This window comes from Zootoca vivipara, chromosome 6 (genome assembly GCF_965207765.1).
Source record: "Zootoca vivipara chromosome 6, rZooViv2.hap1.1, whole genome shotgun sequence".
NCBI classification, from domain to species: domain Eukaryota; kingdom Metazoa; phylum Chordata; class Lepidosauria; order Squamata; family Lacertidae; genus Zootoca; species Zootoca vivipara.
Genome location: NC_142589.1, coordinates 77197363 through 77212115, shown reverse-complemented (window position 1 = coordinate 77212115; position 14753 = coordinate 77197363). Strand labels below are relative to the sequence as shown.

Here is a 14753-nt window from a genome sequence, read left to right as displayed (position 1 = left end):
TGGGTGTTTAAGTGTCCCATAGATGCTTTATTTAATCAGTACATCACTTTACTGGCAGTACAAACACTCATCACACGCACTCACACACACTTATGGTCCCTCTTCTACGGCAGACAACACTTTTTTTTCTTACGTGAATGGACGGGGGTGGGCAGCAGGCTGGTGACATGGAGGGCAGAGACAGAAGGTTGTGTTGGGATGGTAGCACAGGGAGGGTGGGGTGCGGCAGCTATCTCTACTTCTCCACTCCCACCCTTTTCCAGAAAAGCAACCCAGTCCCAACCTGCGGCCTCCCCGCCCCCTTTGCATATTCGGCCCATGCAGGAGGAAGCACGGCTAGGAATCCGAACTAGGAATGCCAATTCAAGATGCCCCCCCTCGCTTTCCGCAAACCTCCAGCTACAGGTTAAGTGGCAAAAATTTGCTCTGAGCAAGTCACTGATTCAGGGGACCGGGGTGAAGAGAGATGAGCCTTGGAGGGGGGAGCGGCAGGATCTTGCCAGGGGGAGATCCGAGGGGATCTACTTCTCGGCTCCTCATTCCAAGGATTGCAACATGAGAAGCTGCTTCAGGACCTTCGTCTGGCTGGTCTCTCGGATCTCGCCGGCTAGGAACATCTCGTCTACCACGGTGTAAACCTGCAGAGAAAATACATACGTTCCTCCTCTAAGAAAGGGGGTGCTGTGGGGGATCCCCTAGAAAGAATCCAAAGCAGCATGGGTCTGAACTTCTCTGCCACCTTTCCAAAAGGGAGCAAAGGAAGTTTTTAATGTTTGATACTTTACTGTGTTTTATATACCTTGGTAGCCGAACTGCTTGGCTCCCGAACAAATCGGCTCCCGAACACTCCAAACCCGGAAGTGAGTGTTCCGGTTTGCAAACGTTTTTCAGAAGCCGAACTTCCGCCGCTTCTTCCAATTGAGTGCAGGAAGCTCCTGCAGCCAATCGGAAGCCACACCTGGGTTTTCGAACCGTTTTGGGGGATCAAACGGACTCCTGGAACGGATTAAATTTGAGAACCAAGGTACCACTATACAGTACGTTGTAAGCTGCCCAGAGTGGCTGGGGAAACCCAGCCAGATGTGTGGGGTATAAATAAGAACATTATTATTATTAAGGGGTGCAAGGCAGAGCCACCCTCTGGTAGCAGGTGACCCAACACTGCTCCGACCCCACCCACTGGTGAGGTACCAGCAAGGTCCAGGTTTTGCCCAGCTGGTTACAGCTTCCTAAAGGTCCAGACTGGGCCCCTCTTCATGCCTCCTGCTCCACAGCAAGGCCTTTCCTGCCCTTGGACTCTGTAGCAGAAAGCTCTTCCTTGCTCCACACTCCTGCGGTGCATGAATTCTGGGCCTCCAGCCGGCAGGGAAATTTGGCCTTTTGCATGCTGGGTACCTCTCAAGTCCCACCACTGCTGGACGTCTCGCTCATGGGCCTCACCCTTCCTTGACCCCTCTCTGCTCCTCCTCTCAAGGTGCCAGAAGCGAGGCCAGGAACACAGAAGCTTCTTTCAGCGGCTGCTGAATCAGATACGGCTTTAAGGTGTGCAGCCTTAGGCAGCTGTCTAACGCCACCTTGTGGGCAGGGCTGGCACCAGCAGGTCACCCTGCCCCGTTCTTTGCTGGCACTGTGCCCTGACTCTTTATTTTTTTAATTAAAAAGACTATGAACACAAGACCCATCTAGGTGCACAGACTTACCAAAACACAACACCCCTTTTCTTTACAGGTAGCAAGAGTGTGTACCAAACCGACATTCTTCCCTTTTTTCATTTCAGTGGCCATTTTAAGTCAATTCCAATCTTATGGTTAGCTTTTCATTGAATTTACCTCTTAAGCTCGTCGCGCAGAGCCTGTAATCATGCGGCCTATGAATTGTCAGGCTAAATAAAATAAACGAGAGCCCCAAGGTTTTTGTTTTTTGTTTTATCCACACGCACGGTTCGTTTTCCTTCCTCGTTCTGCCTTATTGGAAAAGGTCAGGGAACAAAAACCCACCTTGTAGAAGTTGAAGACGAGGTCGAGCTCACAGACGTTGTGGAAATATTCATTCAGCACCTGGGAAGAGAGGAGGAGGAGGAAGATAGTCATGATTTTGGGGGGCCGCGGCCATGTGCAAGGAAGGTGCCTAACATTTGCAAGGCCAGTCGTAGCTCAGCGGTGGAGTGCTAATTTTGCACAGTTCCGGCATGTCCAGTGAAAAGGACCAGGTATTAGGTGACGGAAAAGACTCTAACACTTTGAGTAGGCAACATTAGGATAGGGGTTGAAAACATTGGGGGGGCATCTTCAATTTCTGAAGGCATGCCTTGGACACAACCCCTTCTGGTTGCTTCCCTGCCTCCCGTCCCAGGTAACTCAATCCTCCTCCTCGCCACAAGACAAACAGAACAAGAAGATGTTTCTCAGCTCAGTCCTCTCTCACTTGTACCCCCTTTACCACTCCACTCCTATGCTGACGTGTGCCTTAATAAAAGGACAGAGAACTGAAAAGAGTTATCTCCCGCTTGGACTACTGCAATGCGCTCTACGTGGGACCAGCTTTTTTTTAAAAAATGTATTTTTATTAAATATTTTCTTGGTCTACAAAAGTGTGTGCAATGTCTCTCTCTCTTTTTCTTCAAGTAACCCAATTCCAGTTAAACTTTCTATTGCACTGGCCATAGGACATGGCATTATTCAGAAGAAAAAAGGAAAAACAACAATAACCATAAAAATCATCGGGCACAGACATACAATAAAACCACGGTCAAGGCTACTAAAATTATCTCAGTCATTCAAATAGAATAGAATAGCAGAAGATTCTCAAGTAAGATGTGCCAAATTAAATATTCGAATCCCCTTTGGAGTTCACCGCTATTTTGACTAGTTCCTTCCTCCTAATCTTCTTAGCTGCCAGCACATAGAGTGCTACTTTATAAGTAACAAAGTCGTCGGTGTCGCTCAGCAGTCATTTCACCCTTTCCACCCTATTCAAATGTGTTCCACTCGTAAACAGGGGTTTTATAAATCTGTCTGGGTCTATATATAACGGGCACTGCAATAAATAAGGGCACAGGTCCTCGACGCAGGGTTGTCCACACAGACAGTCTCTCTTCATAATGTACTTTGCTGTACTGTCCACCCAACACTGCCAAGGGCATCGATTGGAATCGTAGTTCTCTAAAAGCAACTCTTAGTACAGCAAGTGGGAGCTTTGTCAGGTATCTGGCATGGGCATGCTCCGTTTTGGCAAGTGGGAACCGTGGTGAGCTCTTGGTAGAAGCAATCATGGTTAGATCCAGCGCTGAGGGCCTTCTGGCGGTTCCCTCGCTGCGAGAAGTCAAAAAAGGTTTTCTCCCCCTCTCCCCCATCCCACCCTCTTCTTTCCCACCATTCCCACCCACTTTCCCCCTCCTCCACCCCCCCATTCCCTTCATTTTAATTATACTATATATTATATACAGAAAAATTGAAAATAGAGGGAGGGGGATGTTGTTGTTTAGTCGTTTAGTCGTGTCCGACTCTTCGTGACCCCATGGACCAGAGCACGCCAGGCACTCCTGTCTTCCACTGCCTCCCGCAGTTTGGTCAAACTCATGTTCGTAGCTTCGAGAACACTGTCCAACCATCTCGTCCTCTGTCATCCCCTTCTCCTACCGTAGTGCCCTCAATCTTTCCCAACATCAGGGTCTTTTCCAAGGATTCTTCTCTTCTCATGAGGTGGCCAAAGTATTGGAGCCTCAGCTTCACGATCTGTCCTTCCAGTGAGCACTCAGGGCTGATTTCCTTCAAAATGGATAGGTTTGATCTTCTTGCAGTCCATGGGACTCTCAAGAGTCTCCTCCAGCACCATAATTCAAAAGCATCAATTCTTCGGCGATCAGGGAGGGGGATAAGGGCCAATAAAGCAGAAGATGATGAAACAGAAAGTGGGTCTGTCTAATTTTTCCTATACTTGTTTCTTCTCTTATCAGACTTCCTGCCAGTTCCTGATGTATTTTTTTAAGACTTAAGTGAACGTACAAAACCCAGTATAGATCTCTAAAACACTTGTCTGATACGTTCTTTCCTCTTGATGCATCAAAGCTCCTTATTTGATTTTTTTTTATTTTCCCCCACTCTCCTAGTTCAGTCAAAAGTTACCAAAGTCAGCGCACCCTTGCTGTATTTTTGAACGTATAGTTTATATTTTACCCATTTTTCTGAAAATTTTTGTTGCAATTTGCCCTTCAGGTTATTTGTTAATAGTGCCATTTCTGCCAATTCTTGCATTTTGCTTTGCCAATCAACTAGTGTGGGTGTCTCGGTGTCCTTCCATCCCTTAGCAATTAATAATCTGGCTGCTGCGGTCGCGTACAAAAATAATTCTTTCATGGAAAATGGAATCTCTTTTCCAACAATGCTTAAAAGAAACGCCTCCGGTTTTTTAGGGAAAGTTGTTCCTAGCATTTTTTAAAATTTCATCATAGATTTGGTTCCAGAATGTTTTAATCTTTTTGCAAGTCCACCACATATGGAATAGGTCGCCTTTACTTCTCCCACACCTCCAGCAAATATTTGTTGAATTTTTATAAATTTTTGAAAGTCTGGAGGGGGTTAAGTACCATCGGTGCTGAATCTTAAGTATATTTTCTCTAATGCTATAACTTGCAGTGAAATTCATGTTGACGCCTCCACAGCTGTTCCCAGTCGGCCATCATGATGGGTCGCCCAATGTCCTGTGCCCATCTTATCATATTATCTTTCACCCCTTCTTCCATTACCTGGTATTCTAACAGGAGCTTGTACATTTTAGATATAATTTTTGTGTTGTTATGTATTAAGTCTGGAACGGATTAATCTGTTTTGCATTACCGTCTATGGGAAAGCGTGCCTTGGTTTTGGAACGCTTTGGTTTTGGAACAGACTTCCGGAACGGATTAAGTTTAAGAACCAAGGTACCACTGTACAGGCCCCATAATTCTTTGCGGGGAAGCTGTGGGAGTAGAATCATAGTGCTTTAACATTTGTGGTGCAAATGTAGCCAGAGAGACTGTCCTGAGCAGCAGCCCGACAGATGACACCCAAGGGAATGGAGCCCCTGATGGAAGCAAAAATTCCCGAATCCGATCGGTGTACAGAATGGGCGTCTCGTGCACAGAACCAAAAAAGTTTGAGAACCAAGGTACCACTGTAATCTGTTTCCATATGCCAATTGTGTGGGGTTGTTTAAAAAATAAAATAAAAAATGTTTCTTACTCAAGATGGTATGAAGGAAAAGGCACACGAGCACTTGATCACACAATCCTCCACCCAGAGTCTAAAGTGGTACTGTTCAGAAATAATGTACCACCTCATCTGCGCAGGGGTGTCACTTATCAAACACATATGTATTCATACACATGCCTGGGAGTGAGAGCATGCATGCGTGGACATTCTTAGGGCGCAGACTTAAGCCTGCAGGTACTACTCACCTCCACAAAGTTGTGAATGGCTTCTAGGTAGGCGAGGTTGTTGTCGTTCACGTCCACACAAATGCAGAAATAAAGCCCTGCGTAGCGCCTGTAGATAATTTTGAAGTTGCGGAACTGGGGGGGGGGGGGAGAAGAGAAAGGGTGGTGAAAATAGCCATCACTGGATAGAAGCACAAGATGGTGTCTGTCTGAGGGTCGTCGTGGCTACTCTAGAGTATCTGCGCTTGAGTCCAGTTTGTCTTTAAAGACGTTTATTGTGCAAGCTATTTACAGTGCAGAGACAGCTAAAAACATGACCTCTCATTCCGAATCAGAATCCGGCAATGGCGTACGTCTGTTCTTACGCCAGCAAAGTAGTCGGGGCACCCCAAAACGCCTCCCCCTTGACCTGCGTCGCGGTGCTCTCCTTAACTCTTGCGCCGGAAGGAGCGATGCCCTCTCAGTCTCCTCCCTGAGCTGGCAGTGGCAAGGCTCTCCAACATCCCTGAGCTCTTGCCTGCATCTCTCCGCCCCCAAGCTTCCCCATTGTTCCTCACGCTGATTTCTCTCTCCCTCCAAGACTTTCCCCTCCCCTCTGGCTGCTTCAGACCCACTGCTGCTCTCTGTGCTCGGCGAGGTGGACGTCAGGATGATGGGGGCTGGCTCCCTGTAGGGAGTCACCCTTACAGTGTCTATTGCAGGATTAGGGTAGGACTGTGGAGGCTGTTCTCCTGGTCGGGGAAAGGCACCTATCGCTATCCACCAAGCATTGAAGGACTACTGTATACAAAAATGACCTCAATATGCAGAGCTTGGAGGGCCATCTGTCATGGACGCTTTAGCTGGGATTCCCGCATTGCAGAGGGTTGGACTAGAGCAGGCATCCCCAAACTTCGGCCCTCCATATGTTTTGGACTACAATTCCCATCATCCCTGACCACTGGTCCTCTTACCTAGGGATCATGGGAGTTGTAGGCCAAAACATCTGGAGGGCCGCAGTTTGGGGATGCCTGGACTAGAGGGCCCCAGTTCTATGATTCTATGGTTCTATGACCCATGAAAAAGGTCTTTATTCTCGCTTGCTGAGTAACTGCAGGTTCCAATACAAGTACAGTGGAACCTTGGTTTTCAAGCATCTTGGGAGCCGAACAATTTGGAACCCGAACACCAAAAACCTGGAAGTAATTGCTTCCATTTTCGAATGTGCCTTGGAAGTCAAACAGCTTCGGAGGCGCGTCTCTCAATTTTTTCAATGGATTTTGCCAACCGCCCATTGATCCTCAGTTTTCGAACGTTTCGCAAGTCAAACTGTTTCCTGGAATGGATTATGTTCAGAAACTGAGGTTCCACTGCAACAGTGTTTGGTATTCAGAGAATATGCACTTTTAAGATTACTTTAGGTTGTAATCCTGATTGTTTTTTAACTGCTCCGAGAGCCTTTTCAGCCAAAGAGCAGGATAAAAATACTTTCAATAAGTAAATAGCAGTATGTTCTTCCCCTTGCCCTTCAAATTCCTAATTGGCATAAATACAGAGGCTTTTGCTGATGTTTTATGCTGTCCTGGAAGCTGCCTCCAGGACTTTGTGACGCCTGGGGAAACACACGGTACTCGGAAACACAGAGATCAGGCAAGAGGGTGCTCACACAGCAAACGATGGCAGGTAACTCGAGCCATCCAGCCAAGCCACATTACAGCTAAAGGTCCTAAGAGACTCTGTCCTTCAATCCCCTCTGCCGAAGCCAGTTCGGCCTGCGGAAGGCAAAAGCACGACAGCTTCATACGCAAAGGAAAGCCGTGAGTGAACAGAGACGTTACCTCGACAAAGTTGGTGTGCTTTGCGTCCCGCACAGTCACAACAGCATGGACCTCCTCGATGAGCTTTTGCTTTTCGTCATCGTCAAACTGCATGTACCACTTGGCCAGACGCGTTTTGCCAGCACGGTTCTGGATCAGAATAAAGCGAATCTGTAGAAGGGGGAAGAAAGCAGCATCAAAGATACCTGGGATTTAATAAACACTCCCCAGACTACTGATACCCGGACATGCTTTTTAAAAAACAAATTACAGCTGAGAATACCCTTTGCTCTTGGGAATTTGTTTGTACAGTGTGCAGGGGTAGAGAACTGCCTATGGTCACTGCTGGAGTATCCTTTCTTATCAGGACACAAGCAATGTTCGAAATTCCCCGGGCACCAGGTGCATTTTACAACTGGCACAAGTCCAACTGCGACCACGTGGAAATCTCTGAATGCCAGGTTGGCGACTGATCTCCGATCTCTCAGGCCCTACTCTGACATTCTAACCACTGCACCAGACTGTCTTCCTAGAGTACTTCTGCTACGGGGCAGCTATATAACTTAAACAGGTAAATAAATATGGGGAAAGCAAAATGTCACTTAGAGAAGGCTCTGAAATATTTTCCTGGAAGCTTGAATTTGTTTTACAGTATTCTGGATTCTTTTAACGTGTTGTAAACCACTTTGAGATTTTTTCTTTAAAATATAAAGCGTTATAGAAATGAAATGAATAACAACACAAAAAGCACATTGCAAAAGAAAGACGCCTAGACATTTCGTGGCGACCAAAACCTAGGTTTAAGGTGCTATTTGGCAATTAGCGTATTTATCCGAGTTTCTAACACTGGACATAAGCCAAGAGCCACCACTCACTCAGAGAGAAAGGCCTTCCTACCTTGGGAACAAGCCTCTGCATCAGGAATGGCTGGGCCAAGCACAACGAATGCACACACACATGATGGCTTCAACCACCCCCTGAAAAGGCTGAGTGGAAAGCAGCAAGGACTGAGCAGGCACTCACACAGAGAAGCAACAGACCTCCTCCTCAAGGCACAGTTGCCTTGGGCTCACTGGGACCGTTGTTATTCATTTCCCAAAATGTATTACGGAGCCTCCCGAGAATTAAAGCTTATGGTTTAAGATCAGCGGGCTTTACGCCCAAGCAAGACTGTACAGAACCACACAGCCATGCAGATTTTAACTTTTTCTAAAATGCAAACATTCACAGCGGTTCCGAGTCTTCCTCCCAACATGGGGGCGGTTTAATGCCGAAACTCAGCCTTTGCCAACTCGGTGCCCTACAGATGCACTACAACACCCCTCAATATTTTGGCTAGAGCTGATGGGAGTGAAACTGGGCTGTTGAGGGCTGTCCTGACCAGAACAGCTCCTGCCTCCCAGCTGCTTCCTTCCCCTTTCCTCCCCCTGACTTCCTTTTGCTGTGCTGTGCATGGATTGTGCTTCAGGGGAAAGCTCAAGGACGTCCCTAAAGAACAGAGCAGCTGTTTCTCCTCAGCCTCCATCCATGCCTAGTGTGCTCAAGAGATAGGAAAGGGACCCCACCCTGTATCGAGAAAGCCAGCCCAGCAGAATCAGCAAAGACAAACAAGGGATGGCTGGCTATCTGTTCCAGCGTCACATGATGTTGCTTTTTAAAATAAAAATAAAATAAAAAGAGGCTGAACAAGCATCCACACCATCCTGCTTTCCTCATCACAGAGGCGGCACGACAGCGGTGGCACACCTCCCGAGAGATCTGGTCCCAAGTATGACAGCATTGTCCTAATGCAGCCTACAGGAGATACGCAGCCCCGTCATTCCCAAAGGATATTGCCTGGGCATGAAGCTTCCAGGAAATGAGCAAGCTACAGGGAAACACAGGGCAGTGCAAGTCTGGTGCTACAAGAATATTTGCGCTCCAGCCCAAAGTGCAGGCACGCAAGGGTCACGCTCTCTTGCAGTTCTGTCTCCCATTGCATGGGGCACTTCTGACACGAGGTGGCATCCTGCGTTCTCCACCAGGGGCCAAATGTGGTCCTTCAAGGTTTATTTCCTGGCTGCAAAAGGTAAAGGACCACTGGACGGTTAAGCACAGTCAGGTGTGACTATGGGGTTGCAGTGCTCATCTCGCTTTCAGGCCGAGGGAGCCAGCGTTTGTCCACAGACAGCTTTCCAGGTCATGTGGCCAGCAGGACTAAACCGCTTCTGGCGCAACGGGACACCGCGATGGAAATGCCGTTTAACCCCCCCCCCCCCCGCAGCAGTACCTATTTATCTACTTGTACTGGTGTGCTTTTGAACAGCTAGGTTGGCAGAAGCTGGGACAGAGCAACAGGAGCTCACCCCGTCGCGGGGATTCGAACTGCCGACGTTCTGATCGGCAAGCCCAAGAAGCTGAGTGGTTTGGATCACAGTGTCACCCGCGTCCTGGCTGTAACATCCACTTGCACTGTGAAACACCATGCCTGAATTGAGCTTCCGCTCCTTCAATATGCAGACGTCAGCGAATATTCTGTAAGCGGAAACACCCATGGAAAAGACTCTGCTTGGCTGCTTGTGTGTATTTGCATTTTTAAAAAAAAGAATGCAGACACCCAAATTAACAGATAGTGCCCCTTGTTATCCAACGAGCTTGTGTAGTGGATACGCATTTCCACGGAAAAGCCACAAGGGAAATGAGAGTTGCACAACTAACAGACAGATCCTTCCCTTTAGAATTTCTCCTCCTGCAAGAATTGACTAGAGAGGAAGAGCCACAGATTCACAAGCATATGAACATGTTATCTCTCTCCAGAATTCTCAATAACAGATGCTTCCAAAGAATACTGTGTTCAGGCCCGAGCAAAGGTTTTGTTAAAAAAATAAATAAATTATAAAATCATAACTTAATGCACATTTTTAGGAGTGATATTCAAGATCTGAACCAGAAAAAGCATGTTATGATTTGCATGTTATTCTAGTATCAAGAGACCAAAAAGAAATCTACTTCAAAGCTACACCACAAGCTTGGAGCACAGTTCCATCCACACCACAGCTGAAGCAAAGCAAAGACTTCACATTAAGAAATGTAAAGATTCCAGGTAACTCAAGCAAGCAAGCCAAGCCACAGAAAGAGGCCAGTCTCCTCCCCACTCTAATGAAGTGGACCACTTCCAAAAAGAATTTGCACAATATCCAGCTAGAAGAGTTTGACAAGGAACTCTTTATGGGAATACAAGTTGTAACAAACTCTAATGAACTCAAGAACGGATTTTTGTTTTGTTGTTTGCAATATTTAGTTAATAAATCACAACCACCCTTTTCACAAATCAAAAGGTTTTGATGGCTTATATCAGGCAGCACAACTTACGGTACTTAAGTTTTCTAAAAGGTTTGTTTTTAATCTACCGGTAAGTGCAGATGGGAAGCAAAATAGCAGAATGCCTTTTCTAAGATGGGGTTTGCCAAGATAAAACAAGTATATTTTTACCTGCAGAAATATTATCTTATTCATAGGCAAATGTAGAACAGTTTAATCCTCTTACAACTGACTAAGATTCCTTGATTTATGTGACTGACCAACCGCAAAAGAACAGACTCACTCTGGAGATTGTGAAGTCTCCTTCCGTGGAGGTTTTTAAGCAGAGGTTGGATGGCCATCTGTCATGGATGCTTTAGTTGAGGTTCCTCAAAATGCAGGGGGTTGTACCCTTCCAACTCTAAAACTCTATGATTCTATTAAAGGCACGCCATAATCTTGAACCCACTGTGTCTGCAATGCACTACACCCAAGTCACTGGATTAAAAGCCATAATATGTTGCAGTGGAAATATTGGCATTTCTGGATAACTCCACTTGCTGGGTTTCCTAGAGAGCACTTGGTGATCAGGGGAAAAGGGATAGGAAGAAGAAAAGATGCAACTTCCATGAGCATGGACTGCTCTCTGCCCTGAACAACCACCACCTCCTCTACATGTGCCAGTCAAATGGGGCACTACCACCATCTCCTGTAGGCATCTTCTAGCTACTTTCCAACTATGGGCAGCACTTGCACATCCTTCTTCCCAATAGGAAAATCTCACTAAGTCCATGCACGCTCTCCAAGTTGCGCACCAAGAGGAGGATTCCAGTTTATTGTTATTTGTTTTGCAAATTTATAACCTGCTTTGCAGCCCCAAAGGCAAAAGTAAAGCACATGTTCTGGAAACAATGAAAACAATATAAATGATACAGAACGATAAAGCCATAGATGTACAGTTAATATTTCATAAATGCCTGGATCAAGCGCAAGGAAAGCCTACTTAAACTTTACTGTTATTCCACCAAATCCTTGCTTCTGGCAGTAAAGGCAGAGCATAGCCCTCATGGCTAGCAACTATTCAAAGCCTTCTCCTCCAAAAATACTCTCTCTCCCCAACCCACATACCCCTTGCACATTTTGGGCAGAGGATCATAGAAAGCTGCCTTATACCAAGTCAGAAGAACCCGTGCCCCGTCTTGCTTATGTACTGCCCACTCCAGCCTTTGCTCAACTTTTGGTCCCCAGATGTTGTTGGACTACAACTCCCATCATCCCTAACCATGGCACCCTGCTATCTGTGGACGATGGGAGTTGTAGTCCAATGACAAGAACAAGGGCCTGGCAGTAGTCCTCCGGGATTTCAAGCAAGGAGCCTCTCCCAGCCCTATCTGGTATTGAACCTCCGATCTTCTGCTTGCAAGGCAGGTGCTCTAACCACTGAGCTATGGCAAGGTTGGTGTAGCACACCAGGTGATTTAAAGCTCTGGAAGCCAATGGCCTTAGCAAGGTCAGCTTCAGGATGCGGCCACAGAGCCTTGCATCTCATTCGGCTTGCCATGGGCCCCGGACTTCTGACCCTAAGAGAAGCATGGGCACAACACCAGAGGCCTACCTTGCAGGGCAGTCGTTAGGGATTTAGCGCTGCCTTGAAGCATTGCAGCAAATGCTAACATTGAAAACTGGCATAATTGTAATTATCATTATTTCTCCCACCAGCAATCCCTTTCCCTCCCCACACCCAACAAGCCTTTCACCCCTGGATTAGGGGGGGGGCACTGCTGACCCTGCCTTCCCTCCCCCTCCGGCTGAGCCCTATTTCAAGCGCCTCCCCACCCCTTTCTTACCATGGCGACCCCCTGCCCTAAATCCTCTTTCCACGCAGAGCTCGGTGCAGCTGCTCCAACACCCCTCCCCGGACCCTCCCTTCCCACCGGATATCCGGTGAGCCGCTCGCCCCGGCCCCCGGGCAGTCGGGAGTTGTAGTCTTAAGAATGGCTGCAGGAGGAGGAACTACATCGAGACGGCTAAAACCCGCTCCAACAGGGCTATACGCTCGCTTCCCCCCCTCCCCGACCCGGCGTTGCATGCCGGGAGTTGTAGTTCCTCCGACCTGAACGGTAATGGGAGTACGGAATAGTCCCCTGAACCAATAAGGAAGGGCAAGGCTGCCTCCAGCAGGGGGAGCCCGAGCTACGCGGCGCTCGCGCCAAGCCGGGGACTTGTCGGGAGAAGCGAAGCCCAGCGCCTCGTAGGTCAGGCTCCGCCAGGCCGTTACTTGAGCCCCCGGCTTTGGCGAGGCCTGGTAGGCCCTGAGCGGGGCTAGGGCAGAGGAGGGCGCCCAGAAGGGGGCGCCCTCGCGTCAAGGCAGGTTGTTGAAAATGGAGGTTATTGGAAATGGTTGCCCTTCAAGAGGCTCATAAAACAAATAAAACGCCCCAATTTGCGGGTGAGATGTACCTTCTCTTCTCCACCCCACTGTGAAGCAGGGGCAGGCAAAAGGTGGATCAGGATCCAGGGAAGAGCTCTTGGTAGTTTGTAGGGGTTTCTGATTCCCAAATGTTGAACAATGGAGACAACGACCGGGTCTTTTCCCCATTCCTTCTGAGTTAGGCCATGGAAACAAAGGAAACTTATTCATTTATTTTATTTATTTAAAGCATTTTTATCCAGGTCTTCCGCCACAAAGGCTCCCAGATGTCAGGCTTGCAAAGGAATTTGAAAGAGGGAAAAGATCATCCAGGAACTATTATTCCTCAGTTACAGAGTTTTCAAAATGACCAGTTGGAATGGAAATATTTCTCTTTTTAAAAACAGAATGAGGAAAATTTATAGACTATTTGAAAACACATTGTAAACAAAACTAAAAACATCAGCAGGACTGATATAAACACGTGCAGTAAGAGACAAATAAGGCGAAGATAAGGAAAAATTTGTAAATATAAAAATATAAAAAATTTGAATTGGATATGCAGCAATAAAAAGATATGAAATAAATAACTGCAGAAAGGAGGGGAGGGAAGTTGAGAGGAAGGTAAATTAAGAGTTGTAAAGATTCGGGTTTTTCTTCTTTAAATGTTTGTAAAAGCTGAAAATTAAAAATAAAATTATTATTTTTTAAAGAGTGGAAAGCTTTCAAGGAGGAGGAGCCAAAAGTTACTGGTCTTCATGGAGAAGCCCTGCTGTTGTAGTGCCAACCTCTCATGTAACCCGATGGAAGGTCTGGTGGTGATAAATGAGAGAGAAGACTGCTAAAGCTGGCCTTTGAGCAAGAAAGATGGAGGGGCCCTGCAGATGCATCTGTCTTTGCAACCTGATGGAATGCTTAGGTGGAAAACCAGGAGTGGATTTTTTGCGTCACAGGACCATGAGTATAATTCTGATCCTGAAAGACAAATTCCTGATCTTAACAGGTTCACAGAAAGAGACACCCTGTTGTCCACATACTTTTAAGTATGCTTGAGCCACAGTTTGGGCTTCAGTTGTTGAATCTCAGAAGTTGTATTAAAAAGGGGGGAGCCACCCCAAGGTAGATCTCCTAAGCCTGATGTCTGCACTCCTCTACCACGAAGCCCACGAAGTTTGAAACGAGCAAGAGAGGAGAAGGAAGTCCCCGGGGACTGTGTGATGAAAAGGCAGTGACTTCGTTTCCCAGCCTGTCACCCTGAAGCTAGGAAGTCTGGGTGTTGGCTCCTGCAATGAGTCAAACACTGCTAATTGCTAGCTCTATTTATGTATCGTGTCCTGGCATGGGGCTGGCATTCAGCACAGAGGTGTCTAGGATAAACGTCTGCTCCCCAGTGTGGGCTGACAGCTGCCTCCCACCCTTGCTCTGGCGGAGCATTTCCAAAGGGGCGGAAAGCCAGGAGGAATTCGTAGGTCTACCTCGCTTAGCAATACAAAAAAATGTAGGCTTTTCAGAGTGCTATGATACAGACATGGTTTTTCCTTTTCTTTTCTGGAGCAGCATCAAAATATATTTGTGTCAAGATTTCAAAACTCAGGTACCAACCGGTCCTGGGGCTTTCCCACCTCTAGTTCTCGTCATCTACGTGTTTCGGAGAGGCTGTCACCATCTGGGCAAATACACCCTTGCATGCACGATGTCCCAATGTCCAGTTGAAAGAATCCCAGGCAGCAGATGATGTAAAAGATCAGAGTATAGGACCTCAGAAAACCTGCTGCCAATCAGCCTTCCAGGGCTAGATGGGAGGAGGAGGCTTGCCGATCAGAAGGCTGGTGGTTTGAATCCCCGTGACAGGGTG

General features: G+C 47.2%; 1 protein-coding gene across 1 annotated transcript; it reads right to left on the bottom strand.

Moving 5' to 3' along the window:
* Nucleotides 1-12413, bottom strand: AP2S1 (adaptor related protein complex 2 subunit sigma 1). Its single transcript, XM_035120789.3, has 5 exons — nucleotides 12336-12413; nucleotides 7231-7380; nucleotides 5435-5548; nucleotides 1998-2057; nucleotides 1-638 (listed from the first exon to the last, which is right to left on the bottom strand). Exons 1-5 carry the CDS (start codon nucleotides 12336-12338, stop codon nucleotides 537-539), a joined length of 429 nt encoding a protein of 142 aa, XP_034976680.1. The 5' UTR covers nucleotides 12339-12413; the 3' UTR covers nucleotides 1-536.
* Between the last annotated feature and the right edge of the window lie 2340 nt (nucleotides 12414-14753).